General features: G+C 41.6%; 1 protein-coding gene across 1 annotated transcript in view; it reads left to right on the plus strand.

Moving 5' to 3' along the window:
• sez6l (seizure related 6 homolog (mouse)-like) overlaps positions 1-18,272 on the plus strand; it is a 105,520-nt gene that overhangs the window by 73,415 nt on the left and 13,833 nt on the right. The window contains exons 5-10 of the mRNA XM_085358677.1: positions 1,492-1,677; positions 1,804-1,975; positions 2,319-2,485; positions 2,987-3,181; positions 3,838-3,976; positions 13,973-14,169. Of these exons, the coding sequence (XP_085214803.1) occupies positions 1,492-1,677; positions 1,804-1,975; positions 2,319-2,485; positions 2,987-3,181; positions 3,838-3,976; positions 13,973-14,169 (1,056 nt within the window). The remainder of the gene's footprint in view (positions 1-1,491; positions 1,678-1,803; positions 1,976-2,318; positions 2,486-2,986; positions 3,182-3,837; positions 3,977-13,972; positions 14,170-18,272) is intronic.

The raw sequence follows: 18,272 nt of genomic DNA on the forward strand, positions 1-18,272 counted from the left end.
CCATGTCCTCACAAAGCTTGGCAAAACATCTGGAGTTATTTTTAATGAAATCGATAGTTTTTAGACTTACATCCATCACCTCGTGGAACTCTGGTGACATCTTTTTTGCTGCAAGGCTTTCACTGTGGAGAAAACAGTGGGTCCATTTAGCTTCTGGTGCACTATCAAAGATCTGCCTAATGATGCCTGCCAGTCATTGAAGCTGCACCATCAATGCACACCCCAACACATTTCTGCCAGTCCAGGTCGTTCTCAGTGAAATAGTTGTCAATGCAGTGGAAACATTCCTGAGCCATGGCTCGTGCTGGTAGCTCTCCACAAAACCGCATGTCTTCATGCAAACTGCTGTCCCAGCGATAACGAACAAAAATCTGCAGCAATGCACCATTCGTGACATCAGTGGACTCGTCTAGTTGCAAAGAGAAAAATGGACTACTTTTTATTCTTTCCAGAAGCTGATGCCGTATCTAAGTCTATGTCTGTGATACGGTGGCTCATAGTGTCGTTTGAGAGTAGGAGGGTCAGTAGCTTCTTTGCAGCAGCCTCTCTGATCATGTCATGGCACATATGTACAGCGGCAGGCAAAATCAACTCCTCCGCTATAGTGAAAGAATTTTTACTCTGTGCCACAAGTCTGGATACGAGGTAGCTTTTAAAACACAATTAGAGTTACCAGTCAGTGACACAACACACCGTTTCTGCATTAGCAGCTCCTTTTAATATTTCTTGCGAGTGTGGGATGTTTGGTTTCGAGATGGCATTTTAATTTCAAAGGCTTCAGTGCTTCGTTGGATAGCATTAGTCCACACTCCACACATTGGGTCTGCCTCGTTTCCTCCATTCACAAACCCATACTTCAGGAAGTCAGAGTTATACTTGTACAAACATTTTGCCTTTTGGGAGGTGGGCTTGCCACTTTCATCTTCATTTTTGCATTTTAAGAGCTTCTCCATATCTTTTGCTAACTGCAAACGGGGTCTTCTTCTGCTTGCTTATTTAGGCTGATTAAACAACTCCCATCAAGCGATGGGAAGCTGTATTGTAACTGAGATTTTCATGGATAACAGTAGTCCCTGGTGTCTTCAATTAATAACTTATGATGTCCCACGGCCCGCAGGTACAAAACAAAATTTTTTTTGCTGCCCTCAAGCTGTGACTCGCTAACAAAGACTAACACTGAGCAGTGCTGATTTTCTAACACTGGAATATTTCTAACATTTTGAGTTATTTTCCAGCGTTACAAAATCAGCACTGCTCAGTGTTAGCCATTGTTAATCTTCAAAACTGACTAGGTTACTTTTAAACATATAACACTGTCAAAAGTGTTAATTTAACACTCAACAGTGTTGTATTTAACACTCAGAGGAGTGGACCCATATAGACACTCTAGTGTTAATTTAACACTGGAGATTTTGCTGTGTACTGGTCTAAACTAACCTAATGTTATTGTAATAGTACTCACTTACTTCACATTCCTCTATCCTTGTGTAGTCTTCAGGCTGAGTTGCTCCCTGCCAAAGAGACCTCATTTCGGAGATGTATCTGTACTGGACCTGCTCCCTGGAGGGAATGCGCGCTTTCACTGCCACATGGGTTACCACTTGCGTGGGGAACCAGTGCTTACCTGCCTTAATGCCTCCTTGCCAGTTTGGAGTGATAAGGAACCTGTGTGCAGGGGTGAGTGTGTATAGAACGGTTTCTTTACAGTTTTTCTTAAAATTCTGTAGCAAAAAGGATACTTCATTTCACTTTTTGTGAAAGATACTCCACTAACAAATTCAAATTGAGTGTTCTGCTCTTCAGCTCTTTGTGGGGGAACAGTGAAGAATGCTACAGTGGGACGAGTGCTCTCCCCATCTCACCACCATGGCCCTAATGCCACCTTGGATCGCTCCTGCTCCTGGTCCCTTGAAGCACCCAAAGACCAGAGGCTGCATCTCCACCTGGAGAGACTGGCCTTGGGACCAACTGACAGGTAAAAGCAACCATATTGTATGGATGAATATCTGAATAGGCATATCAGGTACAGCTCCAAAGGCCCTAAGGGTCAGATGCAAAATGACTAAAACCAGAAAAGACCGCACAGAGTTGCAGAAAGATCTCAAACTAAACAATTACCGCTGGTAATTATCAGTAATTACCACAAAAGATACAAAGAGACACACAGGGAATTACTTTAAAGAGATGTACAACAATAAAAATGATCAGATACCTGTTCTTGATATCAGCAGTACTGGCACTGTATTCAATTGGTACTAAATTTTGTATTATCACACACCACTAATCCATTCATTAACACCATCTCTGTGTCGCCTTAGGTTGGTGTTGTGGAGTGGGCTGGACGCTGGCTCTGTGGTGCTGTTTGATTCAGGTCGGGGGGGTCAGATACCCTTTGAAGGAGTGATCAGCGAAGGTCCAGCTGTAAGAATCCAATTCATCACGGATCAGCCCAACCACAACACAGGATTCAATATCCGCTATGAAGGTGCAGAAGCCACTGTAGATCTAGTTGGGCACAAAAATTAAACATGAACTACATTCTTGGAGAGCAGTTCAAACAATTATATTTGTAATTAATGCATAATTATGTAAGCAAACAGAAGACCACTGGTAAAAAGACCAGTGTTTATTTTTGCAGATGGACTGTTAATCAGATTTTTAATAGATTGCCAGGAAGCAAGCAGGTTCTTAATCATTATATTAGCCAGCATGTTAGTTGTTTTTGGCAGTCTCAAATAGCCAGAGGATGGAAAAAATACCCTTCAAAATGTTTGTCAGTATCAATGAAGAGAAGAAAACAACCAAAGAATAATCTCTATACAATTTATTATAAATGTGTGGTTTAACAGATAATAAATGCAAAAACTATACATCATTTGACATTTAGTTATTGTAAATTGGAGGCGATGTGTTAGGAAAAATCACATTCAAAAAAGCATAAACATTTTGGTATTCATTTTACAGAGCTTTCTATTTTCTCTTTCAGCTTTTGAACGCGGCCACTGTTACGAGCCATATCTTCAGAATGGAAACTTCACCACCTCCGACCCTCTGTATGGAGTTGGAACAGTGGTTCAGTTTACTTGTGATCCAGGCCACTCCTTAGAGCAAGGTCCCCCTGTGATTGAATGCATCAGTGCCAGAGATCCATACTGGAATGACACTGAGCCTCTGTGCAAAGGTAAAAATGAAGGCAGAAAGTGAAGAGAGGAGGCTTCATGACAGATTAGGATAAGACCATAAATGTTCTATTTTTGAGGGTTCTGTCAAAATACCTTTCACGTCAGATTCAACAGAATTCCTTAACTACATAACCTTATTTCGACCTGTTTTATCCACCTATTCATGAGTAGGTGTAAAAATAATAAATTTGTTATTCGGATATTATTACAATAACTAGAGGTGGTATTTTTTATCCATTTGACTTGTAACCCAGGCTAACACACTTTGTTTTCTGCCACATATGATTTCAATTCTTGAATCAAAATCTGCTTTGACCACTTACTGCACTGAACCTAATTACAAAAGAAAACATTAAAATAATGAGCTTAGTCTCGGAGCAGATCATGAAAAACTTATAAAATGTAATCTTTAGATTTTAAGCAATTTTAATTGTGTGTGTGTGTGTGTGTGTGTGTGTGTGTGTGTGTGTGTGTGTGTGTGTGTGTGTGTGTGTGTGTGTGTGTGTGTGTGTGTGTGTGTGTTCATTCCTGGACGTGAATTATATATGACTAAAAAATACATAGACAGAAAAGACAGTTGTTTAGTAATTCTAGTTCTCAAAACAGGAACTCTCACATTTTCTTCTGCCATATGTCCTCCACCTATCCTCTGCAGCACAGTGTGGAGGTGATTTGTCGGGTCCAGGAGGGTTAATTTTGTCTCCAAACTGGCCAGAATGGTATGGAGAAGGAGAGGACTGCAGCTGGAGGATACATGTTGGCGAGGACAAGCGGGTGTTGCTTGATGTACAACTGTGAGGAAAAACACCAACACACATACATACACACTCATGCACATTACAACTTCTGCTCTCTTCGTCTTGATACATGCTCAATCATCCAGGTAAGTAAATCCCCAAAAGTTGATTCTGTTCATCTGGACGTAGCGTTTTGTGCATACAGTACATGTGCATAATTCATTCATTCATTCATTCATTTATTTATTCATTTTCAGGCACAACAAATACCTATATTGAACATAAAATACACAAAACAAAAAACAAAAATTGCCTGAAAAAGGAGTGGGACGAAGAAAACTTATTAAATCCCACCCCTATACTCACTCATCAACAAAAAAAACAATAAACTTCCCGCAGCTACGCCCATCATTGCATACAGACCCATCAACAGCTCCGGGCACATACAAGCATCTAAGCGGCAGCTCGCAACCAACAATTAGAGCCTTCATAACTGAATACAGAATATATAAATTATAAATTGCATTACCACAGGTAACAGGCAGTAATAACTACAAGTAACAAACACACATACATATACATACATATATATCTACACACACAAGTACATATATGTACATACATACGCACACTTTATTTATTTATTTTTTTATTTTGGAATCCATACCAGCAATGGTAAGAGAACAGACATTACAGAGCACACTAAAACCCATCATTGAGTATACTGTGACCAGACCAACTGTTTGTAGAGAAATTTAAATCTATGAATATTTTTGCATTGTTTCAATTGTAAACTCAGACTGTTCCAGATTTTCACACCACATACAGACACGCAAAAGCCTTTACGGGTTGTTCGAGTTCTGGGTAATTTGAATTCTCCAAAGCCTCTCACATTATAAACCTTTTCTCGAATTTCAAATCTAGTTTGTAAATTTGCCGGTAAAAGTTTAGTAAAAGCTTTATAAAAAATTATGGATGTATTGTAATTAACCAGATCCTGGAATTTAAGTAACTTTGCCTGAAGAAAGAATTTGTGAGTATGATCTAGATAACCAGCCTTGTGAATAATACGCAGTGCTCGTTTCTGTACTGTGACTAATGGATTAGTTGTATTTTTATATGTATTTCCCCACACTTCCACACAATATGTAAGATATGGAAGAACCAGGGTACAGTACAGAGTACGAAGTGCATCTTTATCAAGGAATTGTTTCACTTTGTTCAAAACTGCGAGGCTTCTAGAAATTTTGGTTTTTATGTGTCTGACGTGGGGTTTCCATGAAATTTTGTTATCAATTATAACTCCCAAAAATTTGTTTTCACTCACATTATCAATTGGTACACCTTCAATGATAATTGGTAATTCTATATTATATTTTAAATTACCAAAAAACATTGCTTTAGTTTTATTTATATTTAATGATAATTTATTTATGTCCATCCATTTTTTTATTAATTGTAGCTCCCTGTTTACGGTCATTACAAGATCAGTATAATCATCGCTACTGAAAAATATGTTGGTGTCATCTGCGAACAGTATGAGTTTAAGTACTTGAGAAACATCAAAAATATCATTTATGTATACATTGAAAAGTTTTGGTCCCAACACTGACCCTTGGGGAACACCACATGTAATACCAAGTTTCTCTGAATGGTAATGCCCTATGCTAACATATTGTTCCCGACCCGTTAGGTAACTTTTTAACCAGTTACCAGCTTTCCCTCGAATACCATATCTTTCCAATTTATCCAGTAAAATTGAGTGATTGATTGTGTCGAAGGCCTTTTTGAGATCAACAAAAATACCAACTGCATATTTATTTTTATCCAGTGTATCAGTAATTTCTTCTACTGCCTCAATTATCGCCATTGAAGTGGTTCTTTGCGTTCTGAAACCATACTGACCAACATTTATTATTTGATGTTTTTCAAGGAATTTTTCTAATCTTGAATTAAAAAGTTTTTCTAGAACTTTTGAGAATTGAGGCAGTAGAGAAATAGGCCTATAATTGGTAAAACTGTGTTTGTCATTACTTTTATATAGTGGTATTACTTTCGCAATTTTCATTTTTTTTGGAAAACAACCGGACTGAAATGATAAATTACAGATATATGTTAAGGGACTAGCAATATTCAGAATAACCTGTTTAACTACAGACATATTTATGTCATGATAATCCATTGAAGACTTACTTTTACATTTTAATGTGATATTTATTACTTCTTGCTCATTTGTAGCTGAGAGGAACAGTGAAAAGGGATTTGATTTTATATTACTGATATTTTCATTTTTATGACACGGGATGTCCGCTGCTAGTTCTGGGCCAACATTTATGAAGAATTTATTGAACCCATCGACAATATTACTCATGTTGTGATTTTCACCATTTGCATCAGTAAAATATTCAGGATATGATGTTCCAGAAGATCCTTGTTTAATTAAGTTGTTTAACACATCCCAAGTTCCTTTTATATTGTTTTTATTTTCATATAATCTTCTTCTATAATAAAGTTGTTTGCTCGTTCTTATAATATCAGTCAATTTATTTCTATATGCTTTATATCTTTGTTCCACTTCTTTTGTTTTTACTTTGATAAACTGTTTATACAGATTGTTTTTCTTTTTGCAAGCATTAATAATTCCTTTTGTGAGCCAAGGACTTTTTATCTTTTTTTCCTTTGTCATGTGTTCGTTTACAGGACAATGTTTATTGTACCACATAGTAAAAATATCTAGAAAAGTATCATAAGCCTTGTCCACATCTGACTCTTCATACACCGAACTCCAATCTTGTTGTGCTAAATCGAAATTGAAGGCATGAATTGCTTCTTCATTTATTGTTCGCTTTGCTATCATGATCTTGGTATCTATTTTTTTTAAATCACAGTCACACAAAGTAAAAACTGGTAAGTGGTCAGTTATATCACAGACAAGCAGGCCACTATTAATTTGGAAATCCATGACATTAGTAAAAATATTGTCAATAATAGTGGCGCTATGTGATGTTATTCTGCTTGGCTTTGTTATTGTTGGATATAGTGATAAGCTGTACATTGTGTCAGTAAAGTCATCAATGGCTTTTAACCTTGTTGGATTTAGCAAATCAATGTTAAAATCACCACAGATAAATAGTAATTTTTGGTTCACCGAAGCAAACGTTTTTTCTATCCATTCATTAAAAGTGTCAATACTTGAACTGGGTGTCCGATATATGCAACTTATTATAACATTTCTCTTTTTTTCATTCATAATCTCAATAGTCAAACATTCCAAAATTCCATCAATAGCCATAGACATAGTTGTTACAACATTATATTTTATAGAGTTATGAACATATATAGCAACCCCGCCGCCCGCCTTATTTAATCTATTCATGTATTTTAAATCATATCCATTCAAACAAAAATCTATTCCTTTATCGACATTGAACCAAGTTTCAGTGATGGCTATAATACTAAAGGGGCGAGAAAATTGTTGCAAATAGTCCTTAATGAAATCAAAATTAGAGTACATACTTCTGCTGTTAAAGTGAATTAATGAGAGCTTCCCGTCTAGGTTAATTTCTTTTTCATATTGTTCCTGAGTGAAATAATTACAATTTTTAACAAAAGAAGAGAGAAAGTTACTTTCAGAATCTATTTCTGGATCTATTATATTATGCTCCTTATATTCACAATCTAGATCAATTACTTTCTGTTGAAGAACTAATTTCAACGTGTCCATGTCATTTCCTGGTGTAATTGATACATTGGTGTCAGTTATACTTGTCCAGATCCTCCATGTTCCTCACTATCAGTACTTTTGCCTCTTCTGGTGTCCCGTTTAGCTTAATGAAAATCTTACAGTTTGTTACCCATGTATGTTGTATTTTACCGTTCTTCTTCAGTTGCCTTGCCTTCCTCGCGATGTCTGCGTTTTTTCGTGTCAGATGCTCATTAATGAAAACGTCCGTGCCTTTCAGTTTGCGTCCTTGTTTCAGCAGTGCGACCTTGTTCTTCCGATTGACAAATCTCATAACGACGGCCGGCGGTCTGTCACTCCTCCTGGGCAGTGAGTGACATGCTTCTATGTGCTCCAGGTCCATCTCTATCCCCTTGCTTTGGAGGAAGGACGCCACCTGTTGCTCCACCGAGCGGGTCTCCTCGTCGCTGGGCTCCCCGACGTTCCCGGCCACCGCGCGCGCGTACGAGCGCGGCTTGATTTTAATACCGCTGATGACCACGTCGTTCGTACGGGTGTACTGCTCCAGCTCATCCACCCGCCGCTCGAGATCCATGATCCGTCTGTCCTTCTCGGCATTTTGGAGGCGTAGCTGTTTTACCTCCTCCAGAAGCCCCAGAAGCAGCTCCTGCTGTGACCTGACTGCGGCCACGTCTCCGCACAGCGCTCCGAGGGAGGTTTTAATGTCCTCAACCTCCTCTGGTGTTGGGCCTTTCTTGGGTGGCATACTGAAGCGAGAGCACGAGGCGGCCACCACGAAGGACCCGGAAGCGGAATTTCTGATGATGGCGCCTGGCTAGGCCTGCTGGCTGATGGTGGAGCCTGGCTGTGGCCTGCTGGCTGATGGTGGAGCCTGGCTGGGTCTGCTGGCTGTGGCCTGCTGGCTGATGGTGGAGCCTGGCTGTGGCCTACTGGCTGATGGTGGAGCCTGGCTGTGGCCTGCTGGCTGATGGTGGAGCCTGGCTGTGGCCTGCTGAGCCTGGCTGTGGCCTGCTGGCTGATAGTGGAGCCTGGCTGTGGCCTGCTGGCTGATGGTGGAGCCTGGCTGGGTCTGCTGGCTGATGGTGGAGCCTGGCTGTGGCCTGCTGGCTGATGGTGGAGCCTGGCTGTGGCCTGCTGAGCCTGGCTGTGGCCTGCTGGCTGATGGTGGAGCCTGGCTGTGGCTCCACCATCAGTGGACTTCAGTGGACTGAAACCAGCCCACTGAAGGAACAATGGGCTGGGAGGTCAGTTCCTTAATCTTAATAATGCAAATGTACTGTTTATAAGGATGGGGAAACCTGCAGTCAGCTGAGACTGAAGAAGTCACTTGGATGAGTGACGAAATGTTACTCCCACAAAACGCTACGTCCAGATGAACAGAATCAACTTTTGGAGTTCTGCTCTCTTCCAAAGTTTGACGCAACCAAACCTAACTTTTGTCTTTAACTTTTTTGGAGGCAGAGAGGGTGGAGGTTAGGTGTGTGCATGGGGACATCCACGAATATCTGCTGCAAATTAAATACAGGGGAAATTTTCTCCAGGCCCAGGAATGTTAGGAGCATCTGTACAACAGAGGGGACAAACTCAGGCATCTTTCACCAGGAGATAAAGTACTTGTATTGCTCCCTTCTTCTATATCAAAGTTAATTACTTCTTGTGGAGAAGAAAAATTGGTTCTCAAGTCAAGTCAAGTGGCTTTATTGTCATTTTAAACATGTGCAGTGGTACAGTACACAGTGAAACAAGACAGCGTTCCTCCAAGACCATGGTGCTACATATAACAGACAATCAATACAGGACTACTCTGTACAGTTCTGTGCCGACTACTGAAAGGTAAATGAGGTGTCACAGGATGATGCCTAACCAATGCCCCAGGTCGATGAGCTCCTCGACCATGAACAGTGGAGTGAGCACTAGGTTTAACCAAGGGCTTCTGGCAGATACCCTTGTCTGCAGAGTTCAAAGAAAAAATGGCCTTCTCCACTCTGTACGGTTTTTACCACTTCTGTTTGGCTTGTTCCCAGCCACATTCCAGGGCAGGGCTCATGGCCAACACGAAGAAGTGTGTGGTTGGACAAAGGGAGGTACAGTATTTGAGGTTTTCTTTGGATGAAGGCAGGTGCATCCACAGATGGATGAAACAGCAGCTGTCGATTTCTGTCCCAAGACCATAAAAGGGGTGAGGGGGTCCTTGGGGCTGGCTGGTTACTACCTCCAGTTCATGCCAGGCTTGGCGGGCCTGACCAACCCTTGACTGATCTCACCTGAAAGGGTGCAGGTAAAGAAAGCTGTCTGTGGGGAACCCCTGCTCTACACTCCTAACTTCTCCCTACCTTTTATTCTGCAGACGGACACTTTGAACAGAGGGCCGGGGGCCATTTTGTCCCAGCAGGTAAAGGGGTGTCAACTGTCCAGCTGTATACATCAGTAGGAAATTGTCACAGTGGGAAGCCAGGTACGGTATGGTGAAGAGAGGTCACCTCTGCTGCTGAGCATAAATTTATCTGCGTCATCACCCCAGAAAAGGCAAGTTAACAGCACCTCAGATTAGAGCCCAGATAAATGCAACAGGGAGTTCCAGCAGCAGACAGATCTCTACATCAACTGTTCAGAGGAGACTGTGTAAAACAGCCTTTTTGGTCAAACAGCTGCTAAGAAACTACTACTAAGGAAAAGCAAAAAGCAGAAGAGATATATGTGCTCATAGAAACACAAAGAATGGACATTAGAAGAGTCTAATGAGTCCAGATTTGAGATCTTTGGTTCCACCCGTGATGTCTTTGTGCAGTGCAGAAAAGGTGAATGGATTGTCTCTATGTGCATGGTTCCCACTGTGAAGCATGGAGAAGGATTTATTCAAAATTGAAGGCACACTGAAACAGGATGTCTACCACAGCATCCTGCAGCAACATGCCATCCCATCTGGTTTGCATTTAGTTGGAACGTCATTTAATTTTAACAAGACAGTGACCCAAAATACACCTCCAGGCAGTGTAAGGGCTAACTGACCAAGAAGGACAGTGATTGCGTCAGATGGCCTGGCCTCCACAGTCACCTGACCTAAACCCAATCGAGATGGTTTAGGACGAGATGGACCACAGAGTGAAGGCAAAGGGGCCAGTAAGTGCTCAGCACTATTTCAAGACTGTTGACTTTTGAAAAATGATTTCAGGTGAATACCTCATGCGGGCCATCGAGAGAATGCCAAGAGTGTACAAAGCAGCAATCAAAGCAAAGGGTGGCTATTTTGAAGAATCTAAAATATAAAACAGGTTTTGAATTATCCATCCATCTTCATCCGCTTTATCCGGGGCCTGGTCGCGGGGGCAGCAGCCTAAGCAGAGAAGCCCAGGCCTCCCTCTCCCCAGCCACCTCCTCCAGCTTATCCGGGGGAACACCAAGGCATTCCCAGGCCAGCCGAGAGATATAATCTCTCCAGCGTGTCCTGGGTCTGCCCCGGGGCCTCCTCCCGGTGGGACATGCCTGGAACACCAACCCCAGGAGGCGCCCAGGAGGCATCCTTGTCAGATGCCCGAACCACCTCAGCTGGCTCCTTTCGATGTGGAGGAGCAGCGGCTCTACTCTGAGCCCTTAGCCTATCTCTAAGGGAGAGGCCAGCCACCCTTCGGAGGAAGCTCATTTCTGCCGCTTGTATCCGCGATCTCGTTCTTTCGGTCACTACCCACAGCTCGTGGCCATAGGTGAGGGTAGGGACGTAGATCGACCGGTAAATTGAGAGCTTCGCTTTTACACTCAGCTCCCTCTTCACCACGACGGACCAGTGCAGCGTCCGCATCACTGCGGCCGCAGCACCAATCTGTCTGTCGATCTCCGGCTCCCTTCTCCCATCACTCACTAACAAAACCCCGAGGTACTTGAACTCCTCCACTTGGGGCAGGAACTCATCCCCGACCCGGAGTGGGCACTCCACCCTTTTCCGGCTGAGAACCATGGCCTCAGATTTGGAGGTGCTGATCCTCATTCCCGCTGCTTCACACTCGGCTGCGAACTGTTCCAGTGCGAGCTGTAGGCCCTCACCCGATGAAGCCAACAGAACCACATCATCCGCAAAAATCAGAGATGAGATTCTGAGGCCACTGAAGTGAAAGCCCTTATGAACAGAATCGGTGGCAAAGGGCAGCCCTGGCGGAGCCCATCACCCACCGGGAACGAGTCCGACTTATTCCCGCAATGCGAACCAAGCTCTTGCAACGGTTGTATAGGGATCGAATGGCCTGTAGAAATGGGCCAGACACCCCATACTCCCACAGCACCTCCCACAGGACACCCCGAGGGACACGGTCGAATGCCTTCTCCAAGTCCACAAAACACATGTAGACTGGTTGGGCAAACTCCCATGCACCCTCAAGTATCCTGGAGAGGATAAAGAGCTGGTCCAGTGTTCCGCGACCAGGACGAAAACCGCATTGTTCCTCCTGTATCCGAGGTTCGGCTAGCGGACGAACTCTTTTTTTCAGCACCCTGGCAAGAATTCCCAGGGAGGCGGAATTATTTCACAGTTTTTTGTTCACTACAAAGTTTCATATGTTCATTAAAGTTTCAATGCCTTCAGTAAGAATCTACAATGTAACTAGTCATGAAAATAAAGAAAAAACATTTTAAATCCAAAATCCTGCTTCGTAGTATAGACCCTCTGCCACACCGAATTCTGTCAACTTCAGGGAAGCAGAAAGCAAGCTTTAAACTTTCTGACTTTCTATTTTCTGCAAAAATAGGTCAAATATGGACAGTGGTAAGAACAGCTAGTCTTTTCTGCCAAATCCAGCCCCATGACATCTACCCAGAAAAGTAATCTGTTAACAGTCTAACTGTGCAGCAACTGTTAACTAAGTAATTTAGTAACAGCAAGTTAACTTTAACAAACATTAAATGCTGTCAGCTTCACTGAGAAACAAATTTAAACACACTGATTACAAAGTTTTTTTTTTAACTGTTTCAAAAGAGAACATGATCCTCCAAAATGGTAATAATCCTGCTCTCTGATGCTGTTAAGCCAGTGGTTTAGATTTGAAGTGAGCTACTGGGCATACTTGTACCCAAGTGGAAACTCTTCTTTTTTGCAGACCAATCACAGTTTAGTGTACTGCTTCCTCCTACTCGTGAATTAATGTAAATGTTTTCTTTGTTGTTACTTGATTGCTTTAAGTTAACTTCACTTAAAACAGAGAGTAAACTGTTATTTATACTGCCTATTCAACAAAGCATTTCTTTTTTTTTTTCATGAAGTCAGCAAAGTGAACCAAAACAAATTCGTTGTTTGTGTGCACAAGCTTGGCCAAATTAAGATTTTTCCTACAGCTAACAATAACTTGGGAAAAACAAGTAAAAAAGTATATATTGTACATGATTTTACAGTGTAAGGTGAAACTGTGTGCACATTGGAAGTGATTTGCAGCGATGTGTTAACCACAGGCCGCACAAAGTAGCATTCAGTGATTTCAAGCGACTACAGGCAAAATAACTGCTGGCAACATGAGGTGGGAGAGACCCAAGCTAACTTTTCTCAACTTCGAAGATTCCCTCTATGAGAGGGAAGAATAATGTTGATTGACATATGACCTGGTAGTAAATACACTAGTGAATCACCTAGGCAACTAAAGCCTGGATGCAAGTGAGCAGCCATCAACATCAAAGTGCTGTGCAGTGAGTGAACTGTTTCCAGGGTGGATGCAGCTTAAGATAATCAATGTTTAGTTTTCACTTCATGTTCTAACACACAGAAATGTGAGCGGTTTCAGTTTGGTCATGTAACTGTTGACAAAAAAACATCCACTCAAAAACCAGAAACTACTCCTTTTAATTTGTATATAAGTATTGATATTAACAATGAGTTGATACCTGCTCGAATAAAAGGAATATCTGTAACTCACCAACAGTCCAAAAGCACTATTGTGAAATTAATTTTAAAGTAAATAACTCACCTTAAGTAAGGCTTTACTATTGTTTTATTTAAATTAAGTTATTATACAATTTTCAATTATATAAAAAGGGAATGGACAAGTTTAATTAAACTCTCTGGCAGCTTTGTTCCAGCTACACTTGTTTTGGTATGCCATATAATATTTTCAGATATTTCAGTATTCAAAATCTTGCAAACTACATCTTTTCAAAGCCACTGTGGTGTGATCAATCAAACGTGTCTTGGGCAAAAACATTGCAGTCATGCTTACATACTCCTGTGAATGAATGCAGCATTTAGACTTTGATGTCATTTTGTCTCCCACACAGTCAGCTGTTTATACAAATGTGTTCTGAATCATTATAACTCATCTTGAACTGATATCATTAGCTGTACTGCAGTATTTCTTTCCCTTCCTCCTTGTCTTCAGACTCAACATCAGTGACAGTGACATGCTGACGATCACCGATGGAGATGAGGTCACAACTCGTATTCTGGGACGCTATGTTGGAGGCAGCAGCCCCTTCAAGCTTTCCTCAACGACCCCTGATCTGACTGTGACCTTCCATTCTGACCCGGCGGGGCTTGTCTTCGGCAAGGGGGAAGGCTTTATTATCAACTATATAGGTGACAATAACCGTTACAGGTCTATTTTTGCTTTAAGTGTTAAAAAAAGAGTATAAGCTGTGAAAAAGAATCTTAAAATCTACTTATCCATCCATCCATCCATCCATCCATTCTCTTCTGCATTTGGGTCTTCTATTTTAGTTAGAAGACCCAAATGCCATGTTGCAATACTATACTGCTATGGTAGCCAACGTTTCAAATGCAGATTTTGACAGGTTTGTGAGTGTACACTTTATCCAAATCTAGTGAGGGTTTACTCACCTTTGCCAGTGGGTGGCTGTAGCTCAGGCGGTAGAGCAGAATGTGTATGAATGTAGTTAGGAAGCACTCAGCTAAGAGAAAGTGTGTGATTTGTTGAATGTGGCATGATGTATAAAGCAGCGGTCCCCCGGGCCTCGGACCAGTACCGGGCCGCACGAGTTGAGGTTCAGGTGTAAAATGTATGGTTTTTATTGGTTTTCAGTGTTATTTTGTTATAGTTTGATCGTTAACTCTGTTTTCCTGGGTCTTTTCACGTGCGTTATGAATACATCTTCCTTTTTTCGGTACCGGTACGAGTTTTATTTTGTTGTATTTATCCGCAACACCTTAAAGGCCGGTCCGTGAAAATATTGTCGGGCATAAACCGGTCCGTGGCACAAAAAAGGTTGGGGACCGCTGGTATGAAGCACTTTGAGTAATCTGGGAGAGTTGAAAAACGCTATATACAGTAAGAATCAGTCCATTCACTGGCTGAACAGAGTTTGGTCATGTTCCTTTTGTACTACTATGCACATGTTATTATTACATGGTTTAATTAAGGTACACATTAGGCTGACATCTGGGGCCAGAGCTGAAACTGTTCTGGGCCAGCATTGTGTCTGCAACTGGCCCGTGGCTGCACACGACTTATACATGGCCCACATACCGGAAAGAATGACGGCCCTTTGATGGCCCAGACCAGGTTTGCCAGAGGTAATCCACACATGGGCCAGCAAAGGACCACCAGTGTGTCTGCAACTGGCCTTGTGCTGGCCAATGTGTGGGCCACCTTTGGCAAACCAGATCTGGGCCACCAAGGGGCCGTCATTCTTTCTGGTATGTGGGCCATGTGTAAGCACACTGTGTGGGCCAGATCTGGGCCATACCAATTTTGCTATGTGGGTTCAGTCTCAGCTGACTGCAGGTTTCTCCAACCTTTAAAACAGTACATTTGCACAATGACTTGAACTAGTACTTCCGGTGAACAATGGGCTGTGAGGTCAGTTCCTTCATTAATATGCAAATTGTTATGGCCACTGATCAACAACCAGTACTCAAATATCATTAATCAATGACAATGATCAATGGCCATGAATACCAGAGGACCAGGATCAGTAAGGGTTTTCGCTTAGGCTGTCATGGTCCTGGGTCTGGTGACCCAGAGTTCATGTGTATTTGAGTTTTTGTTAATATTCAATGTCATTCATGGTTTTTGTTCTCTTTATGGGTTTTGTGCTTATCTATAGTTTATAGTCTTTAGGGTTCTGTCTCGATGTCTTCCCTGTGTCTCCGTGTTTCATGTTCCCTCTCGTCTCTCCAGTTAGAATGTCCCCCTGTTTGTTTCTCTCCCCTGTATAGGAATTTCTTTTATTTATGTATTAATGACATTATTTTATTGTATAATGCCTTGGTGCCACTGGATTTTAGCATGTCTCACACTCATACAGTTAGACAGATGGTGGAGGTCTGGTAAGGAAGTTGGGGGATGCAGACAACTCCACAGGAAGAATCTTTTGTCTCTTTTAGGACTCTGGGAGGTAGCAAGGGAGCGTGAACCTTAAGGTGTGAAACAGCTGTGTACTGCCTTTTGTTCCTGAAGAAGATATTTAACTGAGAGCCATGCTAGGCTCAGGGTGAGACTCTGCTGACCGTCTGCCCCATGATCATGCAGGCTCTCCACCAAGCTTGGTTTTCTGTTCTTTGTTTGTGATTAAAGAATGTTAGCTACCGCTCACCACTTGTCTGCATGCTCTATTTAATGGAAAACTTCCACAACACCCCATTCTTGGAGTTAAGCTTGTGTGTCTTTGTCTGCTTTTTCATATTTGTCGTGCTTCCAGTTTTATTTTGACGGTCCTTGTTCTGCGTAAAACGTATTCAGTTTTGCTTCCCCATTGTCTGTGTATTTAATCCCTCAGTCTACCTCTATTTGTTGTCGCATTTTCCACGTTAGTGGTATGTCCAGTCATTAGTGGCCAGTCAGGAGTGTCTTAGTTCTAGTTTATGTTTGTTTTTTTTTCTTTAGTATTCATGTTTTTTGTTTTTTAGTTAATTTTTCCTAGCAAATAAAGCTGCTGCTTTGAGTTAAGTTTTCCATCTGAGAGTCCTGCGTTTGGGTCCTAACTTAGCCTGCCACACAGCTTACCACACAGTTCACCACATAGGTAGCAATTGTCCTTCTTCTCTGCTGGATTGCCTGGAGCTTTCTTTAGGCACCTTCTCAGCTTTGATTAATGCCCAGTTTGAATAACCACATTTACTCAGGGCCTTCTTAATATGATGTTCTTCTGCTTCCCTGGCCGCTGTATCTGTGGGGATCGTGTTCGCTCTCTGTTGTAGTGTCCTGATGACACCCAGTTTGTGTTCCACTGGATGATGAGAGTTAAACCTTAAATAGTGATTCATATGTGTTGTCGTTTTTCATATCCTCCCTGGTGAACTTGATGTGTTGGTCCACTCAGTTAATGTGATCAGTGAATTGTGGTATGTCCGGAGAGTTGATTCTTACCCATGTGTCATCCACATACCTGAGCCAATGACTTGGTGGTGTTCCACGGCAAGGATAACAGAGCCTTCTTTTCCACTTCTTCCATGTACAAGTTGGCCACAATGGGTAAAACTGGGAAACGCATGGCACACCTATGTTTTTGCCTGTAGTACTGACTCTTGGATGTGAAATATGGGGAATGAAAACAGTTTAAAGAGCAAACACCTTTGGTCAGTGCTGAGAGTTCAAGGTTCTTTATTTGCCATTTGTCCATAAAACCAGCAGTCAAGGCAGATTGGAATTCTTGTGCAGAGGTCTCTTAGTCATAGTGAGCATGTTAGAAAAATAAACAAGACAATACAATGCTAATATTAATTTTAAATTCTAAATTATACCCCCTTTACAAGAGGGGTGGAAGTATATTCCCAAGAGTCTAATTATATATATATATATATATATAATTATATATATATACATATGTATATATGTATATATACACACACATGGAAGTTTGGAAGTATGGAAGTTTTGTTGTGTTGCTGAGATTGGGGTTCATCCTGCAATCTCTTACGAACTTTCATCTGCCTCCATAATGACATCTCTCACCTTCTCAACAAAATCCAAGGTGTTCTGGATGTGGTGTTCAGAGCTGCCTATCAATGGGTTGAGGATCAAAGCCAGAAACTTTGAGATATTATACGTGACTGAGCTGATCATACAGACAATTGGTCTTAAATGTACACCCTGTTTATGTATCTTAGGTAAACCATACAGACTTGGTGTAGCTTCCCCTGGGTTTCATTTTAAGTATTTTTGTCACAGAGCTGTGTGAAATTGTCTCACGATAGTCTTTCTGGTTTAGCAAAACAACTACCCTTGTCTGCTGGAAGGATGATAATGTTTTTCTTTTTCTCTGTTTGGGTGAATTGCCTGTCAGACAAATTTTACACCCACTTGTCCTCATCCTCGGAGTGGCATTTCTTCTAGCTACTGAGGGCACTCTCCATGTTTTTGTTTGGTTTCTGACGCACAAAAAATAAGTCAAACTCAGTTTTTTTTCATGGTCTTAGACTTTTCATGCTGTGCTAGACGAGCCTTTTCAGTTAATTTAAACACCTTTCGAAGAATACTCTCTAGAAGCATTGTAAGACACTATCAGATCCGCTTCTCTTTAGATTTCACATCGATGGTAAAAATGTATTTGTCTCAGCTATTCATTGAGGATCTGGTTCTGTGCCTTCTGGAGAATTTTTGCTGCCCAGAGGCCCGATCAATGGTCATTGATCAATGATCTCTGATCACTGATCACTGGCTGTTGATCATTGTTCATGACAATTTGCATATTAATGAAGAAACTGACCTCACAGCCCATTAT

Source organism: Diplotaxodon limnothrissa, linkage group LG7 (genome assembly GCF_057381915.1).
Source record: "Diplotaxodon limnothrissa isolate DT_005_m linkage group LG7, D_limnothrissa_male_GT1.1, whole genome shotgun sequence".
In the NCBI taxonomy this organism is placed as follows: Eukaryota; Metazoa; Chordata; class Actinopteri; order Cichliformes; family Cichlidae; genus Diplotaxodon; species Diplotaxodon limnothrissa.